At 41.3% G+C, this 23,302-nt stretch overlaps 1 protein-coding gene across 10 annotated transcripts in view; it reads left to right on the top strand.

Annotated features, from left to right (window-relative positions):
* The window catches only part of FGGY (FGGY carbohydrate kinase domain containing), a 417,204-nt gene that overhangs the window by 134,602 nt on the left and 259,300 nt on the right, over positions 1–23,302 (top strand). For all 10 annotated transcript variants that reach the window (XM_042997390.1, XM_042997395.1, XM_042997396.1 and 7 more), the window contains one exon: positions 18,478–18,593. In XM_042997390.1, the coding sequence (XP_042853324.1) occupies positions 18,478–18,593 (116 nt within the window). The remainder of the gene's footprint in view (positions 1–18,477; positions 18,594–23,302) is intronic.

Here is a 23,302-nt window from a genome sequence, read left to right on the forward strand (position 1 = left end):
CTTTTTACAGTATATCTTTTCCTCACAACAACGTTTTAGGTTCTGTGTCCTTACCTTTACCTTAGATGGGAGAAAATGGAGAAGTTCGGAGAGTTGCCCAGACCTAATCAAATACCAAGTGGCAAAGCTGGGATTTACATCTAGACATGCCCATTTCCAAAGCCTTTGCCTTTTCCATAATATTACACAGCACCCTAAAACATTCTGTTTATGTGAGAGATAAGTACCAGTTGGGAACTTATTTATTTCATTGGACAACCCAGAATGCTTTGCAACTTCTGTAGAAATAGCTAGCCCTAAGGTTTAGGCATTTCATAGATTTTTAAAAAATGGCTGACGTCGGTGTTTCTCTGTTTCTGGCTTTTGGAAAGCTTTTCCAGAGTCGGGTCTCTATTGTGATAACGTCTTTAAACCCTTTCTAAAAGTTCCAAGCCCGTCCCATTAGCTGTCTTCCACTAGGCAATCAAATCCATATTGGTCCCTTGTGGATCCGTTACAGTGGATGAGAAGCCAAAGGTTTTACATGTGTTTGGCAGTTCTCAGTTAATTGCCTAAATTGTAACTTTTCAATATTAGGATTTCTGTTAAAAAATAATATTGCAATAAATTTGGCCCAATTGAGTCTAGCTGAGGAGGGGGGGAGGTAATTAGGAAATGAACTTATTTTAATTCTGGGATAATAAATATCCCTTGCTTCACATTTGGAGGCTTACAGAGTGGGTCACCTACGTGACTCAAGCCAACTTTCAAGTTTTTTATTTTTAATCTCCCAACACCTACCTTTGTTCAGATTAAACAAGGACATTGCCTGTTCCCAGGCATGATTCAAATATTCGTACTTCTGTGTCTTTGTTTATAAGGTTTATAGCATTTACCATCTTATGAATTTTTAATACCCACCTCATAATCATCTTCTTCCTCAATTTTTTTCCAGCACTTGACAGCCTGCTACACACTGTCTTTTATTCTTTTTACTCCTTGGTTACTTACATCATGGTAATTGATGGGCTCGTTTTCTCTCCAGCGGACTGAGGACCAGGACTCATGTTTTATCTCCATGCTCCTGACACCTTGCACAGAATTTGCACTTCATAGCCACTCAATATAGTTTATTAAATTGAAATTTAAAAGGAAACTTGTGTGCTCTTATTTAAATAAGGCCATAAATTCAGCACGACTGTCTTCATGAATTTGAAATTCTCAGAAATGGCGTTCTTCAGTATTGTTCTTTTGTTGGAATCAAAGAGGCCGGCTTTACAGTCAATGAAATGAATCGCAGAATCTTCAAACCAGAATCATAACAATAATAACGGTAAAAACACTAGAAATCATCTACGTGATGCAGTCCCTTCTCTTTGGTGCAGACAGTTCCCCAGTCACCTTAAACTGGTGGAGGCTTTCCTCTCTGAAAGATCCCTTTATTTATTTTTTTATAGTTTTTTAAATGTTTATTTCTTTTTGAGAGAGAGAGAGACGCAGAGAGAGAGGGGACCAGAGGATCTGAAGCCGGCTTCATGCAGTAGAGAGCCAGTGCTCAAACCCACAGATCGTGAGATCATGACCTGAGCTAAAGTTGGACGCTTAACCAACTGACTCATCCAGGAGTCCCTCAAAGATCCCTTTAAAGAAGACCATCTTCTCATACCAACTCATCATGTCTTTTGGCCCTGTAAGTTAGGCAGCTTTCCCTCAGTTAATACGAACCCTCCCTTTCTGAAATTTATGCTCTTTGCTTTCCTAGAAATGAAAAACAGCTGCTTTCAACTGAAAATATTTCCCTTCCTAAAGATGGTTATTCCATCATTCCATATCCTTCTCTTCTCCTGGTATAATTCTCCTTTCCATCTGACAGTCTTCTTTTTCTCTCCATTTCCTAACTATTGGAATACTACTCTCTTAATTTATTGGTCTTCTACTTAAAAGAAAAAAAACCCTCAGGCTAGGTATGATTAGTAAGTGATCGTTGATTTCAGGTGTCTTTGGAAATATGTCTCCCACCATTAAAAACAGTCAAACCCGCCAGATTGGTGGGTGACTGAAATACTGTGACCCCGAGTGATATATGATGGTATCTTTTTAAGCCTGCCATCAACCGTTCCCATCTCCGTTTCGCCAGTTGCTTAATTTATAAGACATGATTTATTTGTCATAAACTGCTGTGCAAGGTTCAAAAGAAACAGAAACGATGCACAAGGGAAATAGAGCAAATTTAGGCCTTTTTTTTTTTTTTTCAGATCTGGTTTATAAATAAGCCTTTCTCAATTAGAAAAACACATGCTAATTCTACAGGAGATAAAAAAAGATCATGGTACACTGTAAGTACACTTGTACCTTTTTGTATGGTTTCTCAATTAAGAAACCCCACAAGCTCCTTCATCCTGGTTATTAAGAAGGATAGCAAACAGGTAACTTCCTTTAGTTCAGCAAGGATACTGGTTTACACTTGAGCAGAGGCCTCTGGTCCCTTTTGTTTGTTGGTTGCTTTGTTTTTAACATGAGCTCGTTGCAAATCTCCACATCACGGACTGAGTTGCCCTGGTAGAACTCCACTTCAAAAGTCAAAGCAGACGTCCTCTGCGAGGATGAAATTGTATATTTGTATGTAGCAGTAGGTTGAAGAAGACATCAGAGATGGGTGTCGAGTCTACAAACATTTATGAAGTATCTGTGGCAGCCTTACTAGGAAGCTGAGAATGCAGAATGTACCATCCTCGTGGTTTACGGTCCAGGGTGGGAGAGAGAAGGACTGTTGAGCCAGAGATTAAAATGCAGTAGATGCTACAATAGGGAGTACTGGAAGCACAGTCGTCCACACCCTTGGGACGAATTCCCAAAGGAACTGCCATCTGAAGATGATGAAGATTTACCAGGATAAGTAAGGTGAAGGTGTTTCAGGCAGAAGGAACTGCATGACCAGGCACAGAAGTGTGTGTGTGGCGGGGGAGGTGATACATCACCATCCAGGAAGCTGCAGGTTTGTTTTAGCCAGAGAATAGGCAAACCAGGGATTCCCACATACTCCTTACTCTGGGTTCCCTAGCATGCACATCTTAGGTTTTCATTTCTTTCTGGTGTTTCATCGAAGTTTCTAGAACTTCCAGAGTTAGTTTCTCTAGCCTTCTGTGCTCCCCTAGACCATTGTATATTGTTTTTATTTTTATTTTTTCTTCATTTCCCCTTGTGTGTCTGCCTTTCCCTTCTATCCTCTGCATTATTCCAGGGAGGAGATCTTGTTCTTCCCTCTCCCTGTCTGTGGTGCCACGCTCAGTGCTGGCAGAAATATGTTTGGGGGATAATGAATCACTCCACGAATGGGTGGAGTGTTCTGAGTGGCTTTGCTCCTAACTTTGCAGAGGGGGACCCAGTTTGGGCCCTGTTTTGGTATTCACATTTAAGACGTGCACCAAGAATTTGGTTTTCAACTCAGTTTTATGTTGAGTTGATAAAGGCTGCACTGGTGGCTTATGTCATTAAGTTCATTTAGGTCAGACAATGCTCATCAAGATAGAGCTGAAAACCCATATTTGTCTGTAGTATTCTTAGCACTGGGTCAAAGCAAGTTTTCATTTGAATGTTTCTCTTTCATTGATATTTTCTTCCTCAGTGGTAACTGTGGGATGATGCTGATGCTCATGTTGATGAAAAAAAAAAAAGAAAAATTACTACCTTTTGTTGGGCCTGTGCCAGGTACCAGGGACTGTGCTACATGCTTTATGTAGATTAACTCAGTTTATTGAATTTATGAGGCAAGTTACTATTTATCTAGTACCATTTGTCTGGTACTGTGAATCTCCTTAACAGATGGAGAAAATGAAGTACTGGGAGGACCTCTTGCTCAGTAATGAATGACGGTATCACCTTGTCGAACCCCGAACCCGTAGTTTGTTCATGCGTAGTAATTTCTTATATCAGCAGTGAAATCAGAAGACTGGAAGAATCCTTGGGAGGTCAGCTAGTCCATCTCCCATCTGGAGACAGGCTCATGCTTGAACTGAATGCCTGTACATACACTGCCTGAAATGTCTTCTCTGCAACCTTTGTCCACCTGGTAACTCCTACTCATATTTCAGGACTCACAATTTAAACTTCTCCTCCTAAGGGAAGCTTCCTAATATTCCCAAATAGAGTCGCTCTCTTCCTCTGGTGTTCCTCTTTGTTGTTGTTGTTGTTTAAGTTTATTTATTTATTTTGACAGAGTGAGAGGGAGTAGAGGAGGAGGAGGAGGAGGAGGAGGAGAGAGAGAGAGAGAGAGAGAGAGAGAGAATATCTCGCCTTGACGGTGCGACGTCCAATGTGGGGGCTCAATCTCACGAACTGTGAGATCATGTCCTGAGCCGAAATTGAGAGTCAGATGCTGAACCGACTGAACCCCACCCCCGGCACCCCTGGTGTTCCCTAAACACTTTGTATCTCACCTGTGAAATTCCCCTGTCATACAATGGGTATGTGCCTAGCTAGAGGTAGTGTGTATAGTAGTTAAGGGCATGAGCTCTGAAGTGAACTGTTAACCCATGTTAATGGGTGATCATAGGTGCTCTTCTCCTCCTGAGAGACCATGAATCCCTTGAGTCCAGAGTGATGATATTTACTATGAGTGTCTTAGATGGCTAATTAAGTCACAGAATTGCCATATTCTTGACATTAATTGCAAGCCTGACTGTATCTTCTTGAAGTGCAGACACTGTTTCTGCCAGTTTCTGAATCTTGATCCTTGAAGGACATTGAGAAGTGAGATTGGTTGGTTGATTGGTTGTTGTTTTCAATAGACTTCATTTTTTTTCCCTATTTATTTATTTATTTATTTATTTACATCCAAGTTAGTTAGCATATAGGGCAATCATGGTTTCAAGAGTAGATTCCAGTGATTCATCCCCTATGTATAACACTCACTGCTCATCCCAACAAGTGTCTTCCTTAATGCCCCTTACCCATTTAGCCCATCCTCCCACCCACAACCCCTCCAGTAACCCTCAGTTTGTTCTCTGTATTTAAGAGTCTCTTATGGTTTGTCCCCCTCACTGTTTTTATTTTATTTTTGCTTCCCTTCTCTTATGTTCATCTCTTTTGTATCTTAAATTCCACATGAGTGAAGTCATATGATATTTGTCTTTCTCTGACTATTTTTGCTTAGCATAATACGCTCTAGTTTCACGCATGTTGTCGCAAATGGCAAGATTTCATTCTTTTTGATTGCCGAGTAATACTCCATTGTGTGTGTGTGTGTCTGTGTGTGTGTGTGTGTGTGTGTGTGTGTGTGTATACACACACACCACATCTTCTTTATCCATTCATCCATCGATGGACATTTGGGCTCTTTCCATACTTTGGATATTGTCAGTAATACTGCTATAAACATTGGAGTGCACATGCCTCTTGAAAACAGTACCCCTGCATCCCTAGTAGTGTTATTGCTGGGTCGTAGGGTAGTTCTATTTTTAACTTTTTAAGGAACCTCCATACTGTTTTCCAGAGTGGCTGCACCAGTTTGCATTCCCACCAGCAGTGCAAAAGAGATCCTCTTTCTCCGCATCCTTGCCAACATCTGTTGTTTCCTGAGTTGTTAATTTTAGCCACTGTGACTGATGTGAGGTGAATAGACTTCATTTTTTTAGAGAAGTTTTAGGTTCACAGCAAAATTGAGTGGAAGTTACAGAGATTTCCCATATACCCCCTTCCCTCACACATGCATTGCCTCCCCCATTATCAATATCCCCCACAGGAGTGGTGCAGTTATTACAGTTGAACCTACATTGACACATCATAATCACCCAGAGTCCATGGTGTATGTTACTTTTCACTCTTGGCATTGGTTACTCTATGAGTTTGGACAAATGTGTGACATGTATCCACCATTATAGTATCTTACAGTTTCATTGCTAAAAATCCTCTGTGCTCTGCCTATTCATCCCTCTAGAATCTAGTTTTAGGCTGTTTTTCTCTTTGCTTCTTTTCCTTTCCCATTTCATTTTCCAGTTCTTTCTCTTTCCTTCCTTTTCTTAGGGACAGTGTGTCTTGAAAGTTTTGAAAACCTCATGTCTATTCCCTCTCCCCACTGACACTTGCTGGCTTCTGCCTCTTCTGCTCCATGTAGGCTAACCATCCATCTGATTGACGTATTCTTTCCTTAGCCATCTGAATGCTTTCTATCGGCTCTGTGAACTCAGAGTCCTGCAACCCACTTTGTCTTTTCATGATAACTTTGCAGTTTCTACTCTTACTCATTGTGGGTGGACTTCACGGCTTGAACTCTTGAAAGCAGTGTTCATTTTTGCACCTTCAGGGAGCATCTCATTATTGTCCCTGTGTCCTGGCTTATGGAATGCGCCTCTTGAACATGTTAAGTTTTACCAGAACGTCTTCGCAGGCAACCTAAGGCAGCTACTTATTTGCCCCCTAGATCTCCGTATTTCTTCATCTGTTTTTATTATTATGTTTTTCCTTTATTAAAGAAAAGCGATAACAGACAAGGTAAAACATAGAGAAATCAAATATCTCAAATTTATTACACTATTTTCATGCCCTAATTGATTGTAAATATCTTTTCTTGAATGGGTGTGAATATTTAACAAGTGTAGACTTTTGATTGATCAGGCCAGGATTTGGACTTCTGCCTTGCTCCTTCCTAATGATATGACCTCAGATGAGCTACCCAACCTTTCAGAGCCTCAGTGTCCTCCTTTGTTGAATGGGAATACTGATAGCACCCTTATCAAAAGTCCCAGGCACAGTGCTTGGCCTGAAGCACAGACTCATGACCTGCCTCTAGTTTCCTTCTCTTCCCCCTTTACCTCCCCCACCTCTCATTTTGCCTCTATTCATTATCATCCTCATTCTTGAGGAGTTAAAATCCAAACCCATGAGTCCAAGGGCTTCCCCAAGATCTTAGAATGTTTTGGCAGGGACTTTAGGGTCTTTTGTTTTCTGACTCTTAGATCTCTTTTTTCTTGGGAGCATGGGAAAACTCCCTGAGCTTGATTATTTATTCAGTTCTTTCATGCTCCCCAAATTGTCACAGCCATGTTTAAACCATGTTATCGGCAAGTCTCACTGAAAAGGCAATTTAATATTGCCCTGTGTTGCATCATTGCATATATTATTTCGGTCTGTCATGGACCTGTCAGCAAGTCTTGATGAAGTACAGAGCCAATGGTAACAAGCCTGAAATCTGACAGGTCTTTCACAGAAGCAGCTCCAATCGGTGCAGTGGTATTTCTTCAGAAATAAGGCCCTCTTGGTGTCTTTGTTGATAGAACTAGCAATCTAGCCCCAGTCATATCTCCCCCTGAGCTCAGTCTTCAGTGCTGGCGATTCAGTCTGTTGTATGGCTTAGAAAAACAGAGCCATCACAGGCCTGTGATATACTGAAGGCTGCAGCCAGGAATAGCTTGGTAATTTATCCCCACTCTCGGGCTCTAATTATTCTGTTACTCGCTAGCTTGTTCGATTGACACTCTCCAGGTTCTGCCTTACCCAAGCAGAGAACAAAAGGCTTCCCTTGAAAGTGGGGGCCTGGCCATGTCAATACAGTGAACTGCATATAAATAATGCAGCAGTGCTGGCTTCATTTTTATAAAGTCTTGTTGAGAAATGCATGATAATGATCAGGCCTCTGGAACCCAGCAGGCGTGTGCTTTTGATGTGTGCCTTGCTCTGGGTAAAAGCAGGAAAGTCAAAAGTTCTTGTGCTTGCAAAGGCTCCTTCGTGGTCTCAGGAGAAGTGACACTTTCTTTCCTTTTGTGTCCCTCAGAGGTGGGGGGTTCCTCCCTGCCTGGAAAAGTTCTGGTAGATACACAGTGGGCCCACAGTAAATAGTTTCTGTATTAGTGTGTTTTACTACGATGATGATGATGATGGTATCAGTTACCACTATTCACCATCAAAAATGGGTCTTACTTATATTCTGCCATTTTAATCCTCGTAGGCCTAGAGTGGCTTATTGTTTCTGAGAATGCCCTCCCAACTAGCCTTAGGTCTTTGCTTTTGTCTGCTCAGCTTCCCCATAAACGGATCTTCAGGGTGTAAACCTGGCAGCCAGAGCTCCGGGACTTGAGTTGGAGAATGGATGTTGAGGGCTTACTCGCAGAGAGAGAGGCATCTCCTTACTTTATCTCCCTGTTCTTGTCAAGGCGATCCCTTGTAGCTGGGCCTTGTACCCTACTCAGTCTCAAGTGAACCTCCGTCACCTTTCATGGTGCAGGAGAGAGAGTCCCCGGTTGCTCATAATGACGGTGCATGGGGTTCTGATTACTTCCTATGCAGCTTGCAGCCACCTTGCTGTTTTTAGCCCCACTTTTAAAAAAAATTCCCACTTTCAGAAGCACCTGGGGCCACTACTTCCTGAACTTTTTTGGGTCTCTGCAGGGAAATCATTGTGATTCTGGGTTTTTCACCCTGCTACTTAGGTTTTATCTTTCTGAGTCTCCCAAGAGCCTTACTCTTGGCTCTGTGTTTTCTGCCTTTCAGATTTCTGTTAGTGTCCTTGCGTGTGTTATCTTTGTCATTGTGGGCTTTTGCCTTTTTGAAACATTCTTATACTGCCATTGTATTAGAATTTTTAAAGGGAGCAGAGGTCAACGTGTGTAGTCAGTCTGGTATCTTTAACTGGAAGGGTCTTTTTGTTTTTGCTTTTTTCAAGGAAGAAAAGAAGATGTGTTAGAGATTTAGCATGTTTTGGGGGAAGTAGGCAATGGGAGGGAGGTATGTGAGGTAGGCGAAATGCATTTCCATAAGGTGCATAGTTTGTGTAAGAAACCAGTGTTTTGCTGCTGCTTTTGGTCGCTCCAGGGATCAGAAATCTAGCTTTTTCTCTTCTAGAGTCTGCACTGAGAGCAGTTGCTGAAGATCTGGGCCATATAATAGAAACAATTAAAAAGTGATTAGGGACCTGAAAGCTTCCTCTTGTAACTGACATCCTAGGGTTCTCATACATTACCTCAATAAACACAGATTGAACTCTCAAAATTTGCCAGGGAGGCACTGTGCCTCGTGCTGGGGAATGGCATGATGAATAAGGTACATATGGTCCCTGCTGTGGGAGGTCATGGCCAGAATTGAGGTACTGAAATTCCAGAAAGGCTAGACAGAGAGCATCAGGAAATGAAACAAAATAACATTCTTTTATCATAAAGCGGTAGATGCTTTAGTACCTTCTGACCTTCCCCACTCATACATGCTTTTATCTAAAATAGTATAAAATAAGGGCGCCTGGGTGGCTCAGTTGGTTAAGCGATTTGACTTTTGCTCAGGTCGTAATCGCATGGTTCATGAGCTCGAGCCCTGTGTTGGGCTCTGTGCTGACAGCTCAGAACCTGGAGTCTGCTTCAGATTCTGTCTCTCTCACTCTCTGCCCCTCCCCCACTCTCTCAAAAATGAATAAAACATTAAAAAAAATAGTATAAAATACAATAAGCCCAGAGTTCTGGACCCCTCCAGCCTGTCAGACCTTTTAGTCAACATGGGCTCCTGAGACCATGCCGAGTCTCAAATCTGTGTAAAAAACAAAGGCGACCTCAGGTGATCACTACTCTGTCGTGAATCCTTGATTTCGTGTACATGAAGTTCTGAGCTACCACAAAGAGAAAAGAAATATAACTCCAGCTAACTTCAGGTTGCCATTCAATTACAATTTCTTTTTTAACCCATAAGTCATCTTGGTGAATTGACACTTTTAACATTACATAATGGACTTCTTATTTCTGGTAATATTTCTTCTTCTGAGGTTTACTGTGGAATACTCATGTAGCCCCTTGAACTTGTTGATTATTAGTGTGTGCATGGCATATCTTTTCTCTCCTTCCACTCTTGAACCTATTCTGCATCTTTATATTTAAAGTAAGTTTCTTACAGACACCACAGAGTTGGATTTTTATTTTTTATTTTTTATTTGTTTCCAGCCTGAAACTTTTTGCCTTTCCAAGGGAGTTTTTAGGTGAGGTTTCAATCTACCATCTTGCCATTTGTCTTTTATTTGCTCCGTGTGTTCTTTATAATTTTCCCCTCTTCCTACCTTCTTCTGGATTACTGAAGTATTTTTAGTATTCCCTTTTATCTCCCAAATTGGTGTATTAATTTTATCTCCCTTTTTACTGGTTCCTCTAGGATTTATAAGATGCATCTTTAACTTATCATAGTTTGCCTTAAAATATTTTTATACCCTGCTGTATGTAGTATCTTTCATATCTCCCTATCATTTGTTCTATTATTGTCATTTTTTTGTAAATGTGTTATAAGCCCCACAGTACTTTGAATTTTTTTCCTAATTTATATTCTAAAGATGAAGAAAAAGTCAATTATCTTTTAAAGAAATTTAAAAATGAAAAGCTGCCCTTTGTATCTACCCACATATTTACTGATTCTGATACTTTTCATTGCTTTCAATTAACAATCATTTATCAATTAACATTTCCATTTAATGCCATCCTCCTCCTCCCTAAAGAATTGCCTTTAACATTTCTTGCAGTGCAGGTTTCTTGGAAATGAGTTCTGTTTTTGTTTGTTTGAAAAAGCCTATATTTCATTACTCCTTGTGTAAAGATCTTTTTTTTTTTAAGTTTATGTATGTATTTTGAAAGCGCATGCTTGATGGGGTGATGGGGGCAGTGAGAGAGAGCGGGGAGGGATAATATCAGGCAGGCTCTGCACTGATGGGGCTCAAACCCGTGAACCCTGAGATCATGACCTGAGCCAAGATTGAGAGTCAGATGCTTAACTGACTTAGCCACCCAGTCACCCCTGAAAATCCTTTTTTCTGAATATAAAATTCTAGTTTGATTTTTTATTTCTTTTTAAAATTTTTCAGTATTCTAAAGATGTCATTCCACTTTCTTCTGGGTTGCATTATTTCTGGCAAAAAATCTGCCTTTTTAGGACTGTTTGTCTATTACCTGTCTTTTCTCTGACCACTTTTAAGATCATCATTTTTAAAAAATAATTTGATTATATAATATGTCTTGATGTGGTTTTCTTTGTCTTTATCTTCCTTTGGTTTCTTCCAGTGAGTGTGGCTCTGTGGGTGATAGCTTTTATCAAATTGAAGAAAACATTTGACAATTATTTCTTCAAATATTTTTTATTGGAAGCTGATATTGTCAGTTATTTTCTGTTATCCAGTGTCTGGGTTTTACTCTCTCTCTCTCTCTCTTTTTTTTCCTGCTTTTTCCGGTAGGCTGTTAATGTACTTTTGGCTTAGTTTTATTTTTTGAAATCTTTCTAAACTTTGTTAGTGCAGGCTTATTGTAACCTTTACACAGGAAGGCTCAGTTATGCTTCTAGGCATTCTTTGGGGTTTTCCACTGAATGCCCCAAGGAGTCAGTGAGGATGGTGTGCTCAGATGATTCCCGTTCTCACTGTGAGCCCTGAGAACTGTTCAGCTCACAGATTTCCAGTCACTTCTCACCAGATCTCCTGGAGCATCTGTGTGCATATCTGCATCTCCATAAAGCTTTCATGGGACTCTTGTGCAGATTTTCAGGACCCTCTTCCTGCATAGCTACCTCCTCTTTGGAAATCTGTGCCAGCACAGCTTCCAGCCACCTCAAATTCCTTGAATTCTGATCTCAGTCTTCTCGGTTTCATGAACTTCACTTGTTTTCCTTGGCATCCTTCTTTCTGCTTTGTGGTCGGGCATGGGCTTCCTGGCAGAAAGCCAGAGCAATCTTAGGGCTCACCTCATTTGTTTCCTTCTCTCCGGGATAGTTCTGTGCTGCCTGTTGTTCAGGCTCTGAGAGCAGTCGTGTCACGTTTTTTTTTCTCCCCCCTTTTCTAGTTTCTTAAGATGGGAGCAGGGCAGGGGACGGGGAGGTAAAATCTAGTCTCTGCTACTCCATCATGGTTAGAAGCAGAAGTTTCTATTGTTGTTACTTCAGTAAGAGTTTCTATCTAGATGTGGCCTTTAACTTTGTTACGTATTTTTCGTTCTTCATTTCTCTCCTTTAAAAAAAAAAACTGTGGCAAAATATATTCATAGATCTCTGATTAAAATGTTTTGGAGTATTATGCATGATGTATTTTTTTTTTCTCATTTTTATTTTGGTCATGCCTTGCTTAGAAATTTTATGCTCCCATTAATAATGTGAGAGTGGCATCTAATTTTTGTTTCTCATGCTGTCTTTGTTTGGCTTTGTAATATAGTTATCCTACCTTCATAAATAACTTGGGGAGCATTTCTTCTTCTTCTAGACTCCGAAATAATTTGGAGTACTTTGTTCCTTGAACATTTGGGAAAACTTTCTAGTATAGCCATTTGGGCTGAAGTTTTATTTGAGAGATGATTTTTAACTATTGGCTCATTTTTTAAATAGTTTATTAAGGTTTCATATGTTTTCTTGAGTCAGCTTTGGTAAGTTCTGTTTTTCTAGTAAATTTTCCATTCCGTCTAAATTTTCAAATTTGCTAGCATAATGTTACTTACTTAATCTCTTTTTTTCTTTTAAGGTCTGCTTTATCTATAAGGATGTCTGTCATTTTCATTCATGATATTTGTTATTTTTCTCCTACTCTTCTTTTTCCTTCCTTACTTTGACCAGAGGGTTTTTTTGTTTTGTTTTGTTCTTTGTTTTGTTTTGATTTTTGTATTGTCTTTTCCTAGAGCCACATTTTGGATCTCTTGACTGTCTGAGTTTTGTCTTGTTATTTTATATCTTTCATATTCTTTTTTCTTTACTATTCCTTTTGATTTTTTTTCAATTTAATCTATCTTTGTTTTTCCTAATGTTTAAGTTGGCTGCTTAAGGTTATTAATTTTGAGACATTCTTCGTTTCACTTTTTTTAAAAATGTTTATTTACTTTTGAGGGAGAAAGAGAGTGCAAGTGTGAAAAGGACAGAGAGAGAGGGAGACAGAGTATTCGAAGCAGGCTCTGCACTGAGAGAGCCCTTTGCAGGGCTGGAACCCACAAACTGTGAGATCGTGACCTGAAGCGAAGGATGCTTAACCGACTGAGCCACCCAGAAGCCCCATCAAGTGCCTTTTGTTTTTCTTTTTTTTTTTTTTTTAAATCTAGGACCTCTTGTTTTATAGATGGGTCACATTATGTTGTTCATTTCATAAAATTTAATGAATGGTAACATTCTTTATAAAAAAAACCCTCTATCATATTAAAAAATAGGTGTTGTAAACCAGATAGTCCTCAACTTTAACCCCAATGTGGATAGTATTGTCTTTCAACCAATTGTGGAATTCAGCCCATTCACATTTGTTGTAATTAACCGAAATAAGCAATTTTATTTTTTCTATGGTATTTTTATTTTCTATTTACATTACATTACCCTCTTTTGCTTTCCTTTTTGATTTAGTTTGGTTTCACAGACTTCTTAACTTCCTCTTTATTCCTTTTTAATTCCTTTTTATTTTGAGACTTCTGCTACGCTTTTTGATTCTGTTAGAAATTACCTTTTCATCCTGCACATTATTAAACTTATGTCCGGCCCAAACACACAGATATACACATATGCCTATTTTTCCTGTGTACATCTTCTTCAATTTCTGACTTTGAGATTTTGCTAACAGTATTTTCACCTCCGGGCCATTAATAGATTTTTTTCCTTCTAATATCCCAGGAAGGTGTTTCAGGAAAGCTTAGTATTACAAATTCCTGTTTCATGGTTTATTGTCATCTTTGTAGACTTAAACGTGTGTGTATGTACCTATGTACGTGTGCGCACACATGTACACGTGCCTATGGGTGTAAGTGCACACACATGCATATGGAGAGAGAGAATGAACATCTCAGCGCTCACCACCACTGGTTTCCCTAATGTTGAGTCACTTGTTTTTTTGCTTAAGTTCACGCTCAAGTATTGCCTTCACAGCACGTATATGGGAAGTTTTCTTTTTTAATCCTTGCATGTTGAAAATGTTTTTCTTCTCCCCTGACAGCTGAATAATATTTTGTCTGGGCATAGGATTTTTGGATCATTTTTCCTCATAGTCTGTACACTGTTCCACTGTCTTCTACATTCCAGAGGTGTAGATGAGAATTCCTTAGCCGGTCTGAATCTCTTGCCTTTGTAAGTAATTTACTCTTTCTGTCTGGAAGCTGGTGTAATTTTCTGTTTATGCTTGAAACTCAAGTATTTCCTGGATTCACTTCCTGGACTTAATGAGCGTTTTAATCTGCGGGCTTAAATCTTAAATCTTGCTTCAGCTCAGTATAATAACAATAAAAAAAGATCTGGTAGTGTATTCATTTAATTATAGCATCTCTTTCATCTCTCTCTCTCTCTCTCTTTTTAAAGTTTTCCTTTTCTCCTTGGAAAAAAAAATCCCATGTGGACTTACACTAATGCTCATGTTATACTGCCGTGGATCTGCTCTCTTCTTTCTTCCCTCATTATTTCTCTTTTTGTGCCTTTGCTCTGGGTAGTTGGAGATGTTGTTCATTTGGTCTTCCCAGTCATTAATAGGCTTCTCAACGGTGCAAGCGATTTTCCCTTTAGTCCTTCTGCAGAAATTTAAAAAATTTTAAATTTAAAATCTGTGTGTCTTGTTCAGACAGGCTTTCTCGCCGCCTTCTGCCCTCTGGCTACTTCCATTATTGATGTTGAGTTCCAGGCGTTGTACTGTGATCTCTTCAGAGACACCTGCCCTCCTATACATGTTCTCTGAGACCCACTCTCATATCACCTGGTCCCCTAAGTTAGTATGGTTTTTGTGCTGCCTGCTCACTGGTTGTTGTTCTTTTGACCTGGCTATAGGATTTTATAGTCTCGTCAGTAACAAATCTAAAAGCGAGGAAGCTCCAGCACTTTCTGCCCTGGTATTCTGGCTGGCAGAGAACAAACAGCCAGTGACCCTCTCTCCCCGGCGACAACACTCCTCCCTGGCTGCTCATCTTTGAAACAACCCAGCCTGCTAGTGTAGCCCCAGCCTTTCTCCCCTGTCTGCGGTTCTGATCCTATAGATTACACCTTCCACCCCCAGTAGGCTGGTAGGTCAGCTTGCCTGATGGGGAACAGCTATTCTGGGAGTTGCAAGTTGCTCAGGAATACCTCAGGGAATGGCAAAACCCTGGTGTCTTAAAAAAGGCCTCAAGGGGAGGGAAACCTTTTGTTCTGCTACTGGTACCTTGCCTTTACTCACTTTCTGTCTCTCCTGGAGAGTTCTGGAGAGCTGAAGGCCTCAGATCCACTCTACATTTTTCCAGTTCTGCTTTTGTTTGTTCGTTTATTTGTTTTTAATGTCTTAAAAAAATTTTTTTTAAGTTTACTTATTCAGAGAAAGAGAGGGGGGAGGGGTGGGAAGGGAGGGACAAAGATAGAGAGAGAAAGAGAGAGAGAGAGAGAGAGAGAGAGAGAGAGAGAGAGAAATCTCAAGCAGGCTCCAACTGTAGCCCAATGCAGGGCTCAAACTCAGGAAAACTATGAGATCATGACCTGAGCTGAGATCTAGAGTCACATGCTTAACCATCTGAGCTACCCAGGTATCCCACCCCCTGCTTTTACACATTCATATTACCTAGGAGTTGATTTAAAGAGATCCAAATGAAATGGACCCTAATAGTGTTTGAATAATCCTGAGGAGGGTGGGTGGAGTTGCCCAAGGCATCTGCAGCTGTGAACCTCTCTGCCTCCTGGGCTTAGTCATTTTTCCTCAAAGCAGGCTCTCTGGCCATTTATTCTAACGTGCTGTGAGGACCCAGACATCCCTCTCCTTGCCCTTACTGGGGGGAAAACCTGCTTGGGATAACATAATTGTGCTGTAAAGTGTTGAGTTGTTTAACTGTTGCTCTGTTACAAACCACAGCGAGTGCTCAGTAGTTGAGCACAGTAATCCATTTATTTGGCTCATGGTGTTGCTCGTTCAGACTGTGCTCTGCTGGGTGGTTCTTCTAGTGTTAACTGAACTCACTGCGTCAGGTCTTGACAGCCTGGGATGTGTGATGTAGGCCGAGTCTGGTGGTCATTGCCCTGCTGTACACATCTCTTCTCCTCCTTGCACCACTGTGCTAGCCCCATGTGATTTTCTCTAGGCTGTGCGAGAGACACAGGAGAGCAAGCAGAAACACATGATGCCTCTTGAAGCTTAGGCTTGAAACCAGAATGCTGTCCTCCTGACTTATTCTTTTGGCCAAATCCAGCCATGTGACAGAATCTGAAGTCTACACTTAGGAAAGGAGGCCCTGTGGATAGGGTAGTTACAAATCACATGGCAAGAGATGAACATATATAGAGGCTCGGACACTTTGGACCGTGACTCCAACCTGCCACCGCTGTTAAGAGCTAGAAGGCAATGTTACCAAGTTAGAATGCTGCCTCAGAAGAGGGAGCAATGAGTTTAGCTTGGAGCTAGTGGTGGGGGGGGTGCCATTGGAACTGGACTATAAGGAGGACTTGGAGTTGGCCAATAGTCAAGAATGAGTGGAAGGAACAATAAGCAATTAAGACAGAAGGAACATTGAGAGCAGAGGTATAAAATTCTGCAAATGGCTGGGGCATTTGGAGAGTGAAGTGCTATTCTGTGTGGCCAGATCATTAGACATCATCTGTCCACACCGTCTTCGGTTCCATAGCATTGAGCCATCAGAGCTTCCAAAAAGTTGGAATTCCAGGCTTTGTGCCAAGAGGATTTAGCCTGTTGTATGTTATTCGGAATGTGCTACGCAGGTGACTATCTTCTTGATACCTCAGATTTTGAGAATTGTCTTTTATAAGGTGGAGGATTTAGCATGTGTGTGTTACATTTCTGTGGACGCTAGCACTCCTTCAGTATATCTGTCCCACTTAGCTTCCTTAGCTCGAGGTGTTCTGCCCTCTCCACCATGTCTAGAAAAATCCTGAATGATAAATAACATGTATTCGCTTTCAAAAGACTTTTGGGTCTCACAAAAGGTCGCTTCCTGTATGGAGCCCTTCTTGCTTGATACTTTCTCCCCTTTTCTCCCACCAGGTTATATCAGATTCCCTTGCTAAAGGTTTTCGTTTTTTTCTCTCCCTCCTTTAGAAATTACTGTTAGTATGTGATTTGAGGTGTGATTTATTAATTTCTGTGTCCCCCAGTTTGGCTGTCAACTTTTATGCAGGCAGGGGACCAACTCTTTTGCCTACCACCGGTTCCCCAGGGCATCACATAGTGCCAGGAGCATAGTAACTGAGTACTAACTACTTCTTGAGTGGGTGAGTGCATGAGTGAATCAGTGTGAATGACTGAATGAGATGCACATAGACTATTGACTCTAAGAGATAGTTTTAGCCTTAAAACTGTGTGAGCTCCCCAAGTTTATCACTTACCTTTGCTGAGGCGGATAGACCATATTCGATTGTTGGTGTGGCCATTCAGTCAGTATGCATTTTGGCTGAGTGCGGACTACGTACTGGAGGTAGAGCTGGGCAAGGCTGGTTTGGCTCTGAAGGCTTAGTGGGGGAGACAGGGAAGTGAATGGGCAGAGACAGTTACCATGGTAAATGTTACAGGTATGTCCAGGTTGAAGCTTAGAGAAGAGGCTTTGGACTCAAGTTTGCCCTTCACTGGGGTTCATGAAAAGGGATGAGTCATGAACGCTAACTGGTAAATATGTAACAATGAAGAACATCCTAGGCAGAATGAATAAAGGTTTCAGTGCCCAGGGAAGTGAGGAATCAGGCCTGCTAAGAGAGACTTCAAATAATACCTTTCTGGACAATGAAGAAAGCAGGGGTCGGAATGGCAAGACAGGAATCTGGAGGTTGGCACAGTCCTATTACTAAAGGTGGTTTAAGCCTAGCTAAGGGATTGGATTTTTCCTGAAGGCACTGAGGAGCAGTTGAAGAGTTTTAATCAGGGATTCATATAATCAGATTTAATTTTGTAAGGTTTGCTGTGGGCACACCATGAAGCATGGGTTGGAAGGCAATAGCAGTGTTGGGAAGGTACATAGGAAGCAGTTAATTACACAGCACTTTAAGGGTGATAATAGAAGGTATGTTTCACGTTCCAGGAGTTCAGAGGAGCACCTCTACCCAGAACTGGGGACTCAGTTGTCAGGATGAAGAAGCTGGGAAGAGTTTCCAAACAAGTAGGAATAGGGCAAAGACCTAGAAATGTGCACAAATATGTTTTTCACCCCTCACCCCCTTCAGAGAATTGCAAATGATTTGTTATTGCTGAAATGTACAATACTAAGGCTGAATGTATGAGAAATGAAGCTGGAGAGGAAAGTACCTTCCAGCATTCAGGTCTTCCTTCTATTAAATATTGCTTTAGACTGAAGCAACCGTATGTATGCCGGTCACTTTTTGAATTTTTTTACTTTTTTATTATAGAGAGTTTTGAACATGCACAAAGCAGAGTAGAACACCCATTTACCCATCACTGAGCCCCACAGCCACCAACCCATGGCCAGGTACAAATGGAGACTTTGAATCTGAACAGGGGTGTGTAATTACTTAGTTTGACTTACTCTACTTCGTTAACATTGCGTCAGATATCTGGGGAGGTATTTGGCAAAATATAAAGGAAGCCTCACTCATACTATTGGTTCTGCCTCTGTCCCATTTTCTTAGGTCTCTCTGCTCCCTGGTGTGCAAATGGACATACTCGGCAGAGAAAGGCTGGGATGACAGTTTCTGGAAGCTGATTGGCTTGGAAGATTTTGTTGTGGATAATTACAGCAAAATAGGTAAAATCAAAACAAAATGAAAACATCTGGAAAGTGATTATGTGTATGCGTGTGTGTATGAGGATATTGGTTTTTTATTTGTTTTTGTATGAATTGAAATTCAGAAACTCAGCCCTGTTTTCCTAAGAGGGATGAATCCATTACTGTGGGTCGACCACGACTAGTGGGCCCTTGTGTTGGGACTCATAGGACCTGAGTAGAGATATAGGCTGTGGAAGTCAGTCCTGAAATACAGAATTGTAGACATCGGGCTAGATTGAGGAAGACATTTGCAGGGAGTTGCTGGGAATAGCATAATCGAGGAAGTACATATAGATTGTTTCCCATGAGTACTAGGAAGATGTTTTATGAATTAGGTTCAAGGAACCACACAAGGCCATGAACAGAAAAAAATAGTTGAAGACATCAAAATTAGAAGAAACAGGAACAAGACAAACTAGGACATGAGCCATTGGTCCATAAGGCCATAGAATCCCAGACTTCCAGTTTTATGTGGCAATGAGTAGGCATTAAAGGCATGAGTGACTAGTAGGGGTTTACTTGGGGGAAGAATTCAGATGCTAAGTACAAATCACAGTAGCTCACATTTGAAAGTTTAAAGTTTGCACGGTCATCTCAGAGAGAGCTATTTATTTCCTTTCGTTACTACTTAACAGTTCTAGTTGAATGTTTAGGCTAAGATGTTGTAACAACACAAGGGAAAAAAGTACAGTGGGTTAAACAAGATGGAAGGTCATTCCCTTTGTAATAGAATAGAGGTAAGTAACTGTCAGGCCAGCTCGGCCATTGTCACAACATTACCTCCAACTTTGGGTCCAAGGTAGTTACTCCAGTTCTCATCAGTTCCCAGCTGGTGAGTGGGACAAATGAAAAGGACTGAGAAATCCATCCATGTGAGCCATGTCATTTCTGATCGCATCCCACTGACCAGCCCTTGTTCATAAGACCCAGGTAGGCTTTAGGGGTGGTTGGGAAATGTGGTCATTGGCCAGGCAGCCATGTGTCCATGTGCATGACCAGCTAAAACTTGAGAGTTGTGTTATTGAATATTGGCAAAAAACTGGTGTCAGCTACACATTCTGGCTGCCCTTAATAACTGAGTCACACAATAGGTTTTTCCACTTTCACCTTTCTCTGGTGTGGAGTCCTCATGACCCATCTATTAAAGTTCAAGGATAGGGGCGCCTGGGTGTCTCAGTCGGTTAAGCATGAGGTTAATGCTTAGGTCAGGTCATGATCTCACGGTTCGTGGGTTCGAGCCCTGCGTCGGGCTCTGTGCTGACAGCTCAGAGCCTGGAGCCTGTTTTGAATTCTGTGTCCCCCTCTGTTTCTGCCCCTCCCCTGCTCGTGCTCATTCTCTATCAAAAAATAAATGTAAAAAAAAAAATTTAAAGTTCAAGGATAGAAACACGAGAGACTCAGGTAGCCCCTGCACTACCATGTGGTAGGCAACATACCTTGGTTGTCTGTGGTCTGTTCAACTACAAATTGCTAAGTCTGGGGAAAAAGAACAGTCATAGTAGTATGCACAAAGAGCCATTCTGGAATTGCTGTGGCTCAGTTGAAACCATCTCTGGATCTGAGCTGGTGGAGAAGGGGAAGAGGTCAGGACCAGGGATGAGAGGAATACAGCAAAGCAGCTTTCTTCTTCATCAGCTACATTCTGGGTCCTTTGGTAGGTGACTTATATACATTATCTCATTTGGCCCTCACAGACCTAGTAGTGTAGCTAGCTGTTCCCATTTTATGGGTGGGGAGACTGAGATTCAGTTCCTTGTCCGCTCTTCAGTTGTCAAGTCAGTATTAGAACTAGGGTCTCTAATTCCACACATTCCTACCAAAGCAGACTGCCTATGGGATACATGAGATGGAGGCAACTGGTGTGGGTATATGGTGGCCTTCAGAAGGATTGGGCAGCAGTCCCAATATTGAGCACCCAAAGCCAACATTAAGTAGACTAGAACAAGTGTGCCTACCTGGACGGGAGTAGGGTGTGATGGGGTCTCAGTGGAGTATAATTTAATAGGGTGTAAAAAAGAGTTAATATTTTAAGTATTAATATGACTAATACGATGGTTGGCTTTAAAATTCTGGGTGGTCGGGCCATTTGGAGGCAGCAGCTTGGACAGTGACGGGGACCAGGGTCGGTCTTTTATGGTGGGGGCTGAGTGAGCTGGCTAGAGGGTGGCATGTTGGGGCTCCTGCCAAGCAGGCGGGGGTTTTAGACAGTGCTGCCTTTTCCCAAGGAGAATGGGCAGCCGCACAGAAGCTGATGCTCAGCTGAAAGCTTCTAGAGGGCAGGGACCACTGTGCCTTACCCTTAAGTGTCTTGGCACAGGCGTTACTGATAAATGGATGCTGATGGAATGTGTGAGACACAGGCAAGGCTGTTAGAACCGAGACAGGTGGCAAGAGTTAAGAGAAAATGGCGGCAAAGAGCTGTCCTGGGTCCTAGACCACTAAAGCTACTATAACAACACCGTAGGCTGAGCAGCTTATAGCAATGGAAAGGAACTTCTACCCTTCTGGAGACTGGGAAGTCCAAAGTCAAAGTGCCAACAAGGTAAGTTTAATGCTGAGGCCTCTTTTCTTGGCTTGTTGGCAGCTGCCTCTCACATTTGTTCACATGACCTCTTCTTTCTACATATGCAGAGAAAGAGTATGCACAAGAGAATGTTCACTGGTGTTTGTTTTTCTAAGGACACAAATCCTGTTGGGTCAGGGTCCCACCCTTTGACCTCATTTTACCTTCATTACGTCCCACCCACCATATCACCAGGTATAGTCACCTTAGGGATTAGGGCTTCACCATGGGAACTTGGGGGCACAAATTCAGCCCATAGCACCAGGGTATTAGTGTACTGGTCATTAGAGTTAAAGCAGGGCCATCAGGTCCTGAGTTCCCAATCTTTTGTTCTAGAGGCACCCCATGAGCTTGCTACCTTGAAGAACCTTTAGGACTGAGTGCTAGGGGAGGGTGTTTTGTCGTCTAATTGAGGGGTACAGGCAAGATGGGTCTAAAACACTGAACTGGGAGCTAGGGCAGTTCTAGTTCTGTCACTGATGGTTTCAACTTAGATAAGTCTAGTAATGTTTCCATATCTCTACAATCTTACCTGTGAAGACAGAGTAAATGGTAGCAATTAACACTAATAGCTTCCTGCTTCCCAGACATGATACTGTTGTATTACAACCTTTATCCTGTTAAATTTTTACAACTGTGTAACAGAGCTGTTTTATTGTATTTTCTTCAGCTGAAGAAACTGAGGGTCAGAAAAGGGAACAGTGTTTAAATGATGGCTGTATAAGTTGCAAGCGGTAGAAGCGGAATTCAGACCCATGTTTGAATGATTCCAAATTCTGCTCCAGCCGTTTTGCTATCTTGACTTCCCATTAATATTCAGTGGGTGCCTATGAATAGTAAGCAGCAGATCAGTACCAACCCTGCTTCCCCTTCTGTATTTCAAGCACATGTCTATGTGCTTTCTCATACCTTGTGGCATGTAATTCTCACAGTCAGTGACAAAAATAGTGTTTCCCTGTTTGCAGACGAGAATTTGATAAATAATCTCATTTAACCACATGTAGAAGCAATAAACGATAAGTCAGGATCAAAGACCTTCCAATGGGAGGCCCTAGAAGGAGGTGATATCATATTGGAACACAAATTTCAACTTCTTTTACTCATGCTCCCCACTATCCCTCAAATTTGGTTGTTCCTTCTGAGTGTTCCCATGGTATATTGGCCATATCTTATTATAATACACGTTGGTTACCTGTGTGTGTCTTGATTCCATGCTAGACTGTGAGCTCCTTAATGTCAGGATTTTCACTAATTTACCTTTGTGTCCTCAGTGCTGGCACAGGGCATGGCACAGTTTAGTAGTTCTGTTACTATTTGATTAGTAAGTGGATAAATTTTACTATCTGATTAGTAAGTGGATAAATTTTACTATTTGATTAGTAAGTAGATAAATTGAGATGGCTGGTCCTGGTAGGTTGGCACTTCTTGCTCTTAAAAGCTATAATGATAGGCGCCTGGGTGGCTCAGTCAGTTAAGCATCCAACTTTAGCTCAGATCATGATCTCACAGTTCATGAGTTGGAGGCCCTCGTTGGGCTCTGTGCTGACAGCTCAGAGCCTAGAACCTGCTTTGGATTCTGTGTCTCCTTCTCTTTATGTCTCTCTCTCTCTCTCTCTCTCTCTCTCAAAAATAAAAGCTATAATGATTTTTACTGATTTTTGTAGTATCTTTGGCAACTTGGGTCTAACTTCAACTATGTTTGTTTTTTTTTTTTTAATGTTTTGGTGTTCCCCCAACCCTGACACAAAACCCGTGTTTAATTGGTATATTCAGTTTGCTAATAAAGCAATACCTACAGGAAATATTCGTTAATAATCCATAATGTTAATCTAGCAGAAAATTTCCAGAGTAACTTTATTGGATTTAGCCTGTTAAGTTAATGGATTTTTAATGGATGTCCTAAGGAGACGTATCATCAACCAGAATATTGCCATACGTGAATTAAAACTTATCCATTCATCAAAATTAATTATGTGATGTTTCCTTTGATTTTCATTTCTGGTGACTTGAACTTGTAGTTTCGGTGAACCAAAAGTGGAAGATAGTAAAGAGGTTGTTAACTCTCAGTTTTGACTTTGAAAGATTGCTCTGGAAGATGCCTCCAGACATTCTTCAGTAATTCTTG

The sequence above is a fragment of the Panthera tigris genome, chromosome C1, assembly GCF_018350195.1.
Source record: "Panthera tigris isolate Pti1 chromosome C1, P.tigris_Pti1_mat1.1, whole genome shotgun sequence".
In the NCBI taxonomy this organism is placed as follows: domain Eukaryota; kingdom Metazoa; phylum Chordata; class Mammalia; order Carnivora; family Felidae; genus Panthera; species Panthera tigris.